The sequence below is a fragment of the Cibotium barometz genome, chromosome 13, assembly GCF_041138505.1.
Source record: "Cibotium barometz isolate CiBa-2024 chromosome 13, ASM4113850v1, whole genome shotgun sequence".
In the NCBI taxonomy this organism is placed as follows: Eukaryota; Viridiplantae; Streptophyta; class Polypodiopsida; order Cyatheales; family Cibotiaceae; genus Cibotium; species Cibotium barometz.
In genome coordinates this window covers 38,279,696-38,283,292 of record NC_141058.1, presented here as the reverse complement: position 1 = coordinate 38,283,292, position 3,597 = coordinate 38,279,696, and the positions used below count along the sequence as shown (strand labels likewise).

The window sequence follows — 3,597 nt, the reverse complement described above, 5'->3', positions numbered from 1 at the left end:
GGCACCTTCCTCTAGTGGATGGGTGAGATTCTCAAGCCAATGTAGCCACTATGTTGACCTTTCCTAAATTCATGGAGGAATACGAGGAAGCTTGATAACCTCATCAATGATGCAAACCACTATGTATCTTTAGCCTATATAAGAGGCTCTATAAGAATGAAAACTCATGTGTGTTATCCTCATATTGATTGTCTACATTATCATGTGTTTAGATGGTGATTAACCCTAGCCCATGTGATTATGCCTATGCCCGCACTAGTTTCATGAGAGTCCTTCACTTCAATCCACCATAACCTAATGCATTAGCAATAAACCTAGCCCTCTTTTATCACAAGCAAGCTATGGAAGCCTGAAAAGTTGAAAAAACGGTGCGGTAAGGGGGGAAGTAGAGCATATGAAGATAAAAAGTACAACAAGATATGGGAGATCAATATGTTGCATGGGACCATCTCCCCTTTTTTCAAGAATCTAATCACTTTCATTAGCTCATTGACCCATTCTTAATGAGGCCTTTTCAAAGTCCTTATCTCCTAATGTTAACATCAACTTGGGTCATTCTTTTTAATAAAACCAAAATTTGACAAATATGAGGGCATATGCTCGTATGGAGCATATGCCCTCATATTTCTCAAATTTTGGGCCTACAAAGTCAAGGTATAACCTAGAAAATGTCCATAGGGAGAACTTGCGTGGAGCTTACTTTATAAGCAATCCTACAAGGAAATGTCAAACTTGAAAAAATGTGCATGGGGAGAACTTGCCTAGAACTTGATAAGAACTTTCCATGTGCATGAGAATTTAGAAAAAGTTGAGTGGATGAACATGACTATATTTTTATAGCTTGAATGTGCAAGAACATGACTAAATTTTTATAGCTTGAATGTGCAAAAAGACACACACACACACACACACACACACACACACACACACGAGATTCATGCTTGTGTGCAGGCCATCACTCATTATATAGACAAGAATATGCATCAAATTGCCTTGAAACAGCAACAAGGCCCTCCCCCAACAAGAATAGCACACGCTTCATAACCCCCTTTGCCTGGGGTTTGGTGTTTAAGGGGGGTTTCACGCGCATCATCAAGTCAGGGACAGAGAATGCATGAGATCCGCGGTGCAAAAGCCAACGAGAATGGCCATAGGGGAGACCTATGCTAAGTATGTTGAAGCTGAGTCTCCCGGCATTCCTATCATCTCCTTCGATCGCCTGTCCTCTTTGTTGCGACAGTGCGCGTCTCACTCTTCATCATTACCACCACCACACAAAATAAATCATCATCAACAACAACAAAGGGCTTCCGGGTGCTCAGGTTAGCGTGTTAATCACCCCAATTAAGTTAAACCCACAATATTTTTTAATCAGGATTTCTTGTATGATTTTTTTTTTTTTTTTGGGGGGGGGGGGGGTTTTCTTGTTTGATTTATGAATTCGGGGTTTGATTCTTGGGTGCAGGTTGCGATGAGCTGTTTTTCACTAGCATTTTGAAAGAGTTGGCTGCTGTTACGCGCCGTTTTAATCAGCGGGTCCAATGGCTTCTTCAAATGCATCTTGCCTCCGGATACAAAAAATCCGTCCTCAAAATCAAGCACAAACAGGCTCGCAGTCATGTGGCCATGATCCTAGAAGGCCAAAAGCTTTTGAACTATGCCTCCATCATGACCCTTGCTACCTACACCCTCCTGGAAAATTATGATAAGGTAGACAAATTTCCGCACAGAGCTCCATAGATTAACCATATATTAATTTAACCTCCCCTAATCTTGCATCATCCAACTAATGGGCAACATACCCTATGCTATTTTCAGTTACAATTACCCTGAGTCTAATCAATCCATTTATGGTATCTTAAGCTACCATACATTAAATTAAGCTGCCCTACGCATGCATCATCCAGCATAATCTATGTAAATTTCAATGACAATTACCCTGAGCCTAATCAATCCATTACTCTGGGCTTAGTTAATGGAAATGGGGCTTCTTGTCTTTGGAAATTTCTCATTATAATACTACTTGTCTTATGTCCAATGATGATCCTGATCATTCTAACTTTATTGCAATCACAGGTGCATGATTCTAGCGAAGGATCGAAATTCAGAGCATGGCTAGTGGGCATGCACATGGAGGTTCTTCGATCCCCTTGGCTGGTTGAACTGTTAGCCTTGTATTTCAACTTAAAGTCGGGTGAAACACACTCACTGCTGCCGGAGTTGTGTCCGGGGTGCGACTGTGATGTGAGGAGTGGTAAGCTCACCCTTTCATGCATGCCACATGAATTGCTCAAGGTGGAAATCGAGATGACATGCTCCATCTGCCTGGTAAGTGTATTGGTTAGAAATGACCCACATGATTATCAATATAATAATACAAGTGAATGTACAATTTTTCTGGACTACGCTCTTGGCAGTGTCATGATGGAGTTTTTGGACTCCTGGCAGGAAACTGTGTTTGAACCAATGGCCTTAAAGTGTGGACACATATTTTGCTTCAGTTGTGCTTGTGCTGCCGCGTCCATCCCCACATACGAGGGATTGAAAAAGGCAAAGAAGGATGCCAAGTGCCCCCTGTGCAGAGAGGTACTGGATCTCAACCAAGTACTTTTCAAAAATATATGTAGCAGAGTTTCCTTTCATGTTCTCTCATTGTGAACTTTACGTGACGGATTGTGTACAGACCACTGTTTTTGCTAGCGCAATCCAGCTGTCAGAGCTAAACCTGCTAATCTATAGAAGGTATCACTTGCTTAGATCAAACATTGTTTATAATACTTTATGCTGAAGAATAAGGTTTGTGTACTTGCTTAGAGCATACGATTAGATGATGTTGATGATGTTTGCTTTGTTCAAAACTGTGCAGATGCAAGGATTATTGGAATGCCCGACGTCAGAGAGAGCGCAAGGATCAAATGAAACAGATCAAAAAGCATTGGAGCTACCTTTCAGAAGTAGGGACAGGGCCAGTGTTCTTGTTGTAGTCATGTTTACTTGAAGTATGACCTTTTTCCAGGATTCATGTGTGTTGGTGCTTGCTTTGTATTCTATTACAGAGTTGTTCTGACCTCCATTGTACTATACTCATGTTTGTACAAAGATGTGTCAGGATAAGGTTTTTCTTTCCATTTTCTCTGTACAGATGCTTTCTCATAGCCCCAGGGTTACCACCAGAAAGAGTTAAAATTCATATGCGTATGTCCATTATAGCTTCAATTTATCAAAGTGTCAACTGTGATTGCTCTTGGAGATTCAGTGGTGACTGTATGCAAAGTCTTAATCAAAAGCTGATTTCATGTATGGCATAGATCATAGCTCCACTTTGCCACAATTTTGTCTTATCTACCTCCAACTTGGGTTCAGTTTTCCATGGGCCGCTAGGCTGAACGGTAGTGTTGATGCCTCCCAAAGTGGAGGTACACCACAACGATGGAGGTATGTATATATTCACTTCCTTTTATAAAAAAATTTCATAAGTATTTTTATAATATTTTTACAACCTAAAAACCTAAATAATAAACCATAGATTGAGCATTAAGATGATTAGTTGAAATTCAGTAACTTAAATAAAATTTCAAGCTAGATAAAATTTGTGTC

The 3,597-nt window shown here is 40.4% G+C and overlaps 1 protein-coding gene across 1 annotated transcript; it reads left to right on the top strand.

The window, feature by feature from the left end:
* The first annotated feature begins 859 nt into the window (after window positions 1-859).
* On the top strand, window positions 860-3,128 carry LOC147632663 (putative E3 ubiquitin-protein ligase BAH1-like 1). Its single transcript, XM_086807475.1, has 6 exons — window positions 860-1,322; window positions 1,466-1,710; window positions 2,077-2,328; window positions 2,449-2,586; window positions 2,684-2,742; window positions 2,867-3,128. The coding sequence occupies exons 1-6, from the start codon at window positions 1,115-1,117 to the stop codon at window positions 2,982-2,984; spliced, it is 1,020 nt and encodes a 339-aa protein (XP_086663601.1). The 5' UTR covers window positions 860-1,114; the 3' UTR covers window positions 2,985-3,128.
* The last annotated feature ends 469 nt before the right edge of the window (window positions 3,129-3,597 follow it).

What these genes read in the sequence shown, in the direction of transcription:
- LOC147632663 (XM_086807475.1), top strand. Translation starts at nt 1,115, where the DNA reads ATGAGATCCGCGGTGCAAAAGCCAACGAGAATGGCCATAGGGGAGACC. An exon ending in AAGGGCTTCCGGGTGCTCAG is followed by an intron (nt 1,323 to 1,465) that starts GTTAGCGTGTTA and finishes TCTTGGGTGCAG; the next exon opens with GTTGCGATGAGCTGTTTTTC. An exon ending in TCCTGGAAAATTATGATAAG is followed by an intron (nt 1,711 to 2,076) that starts GTAGACAAATTT and finishes TTGCAATCACAG; the next exon opens with GTGCATGATTCTAGCGAAGG.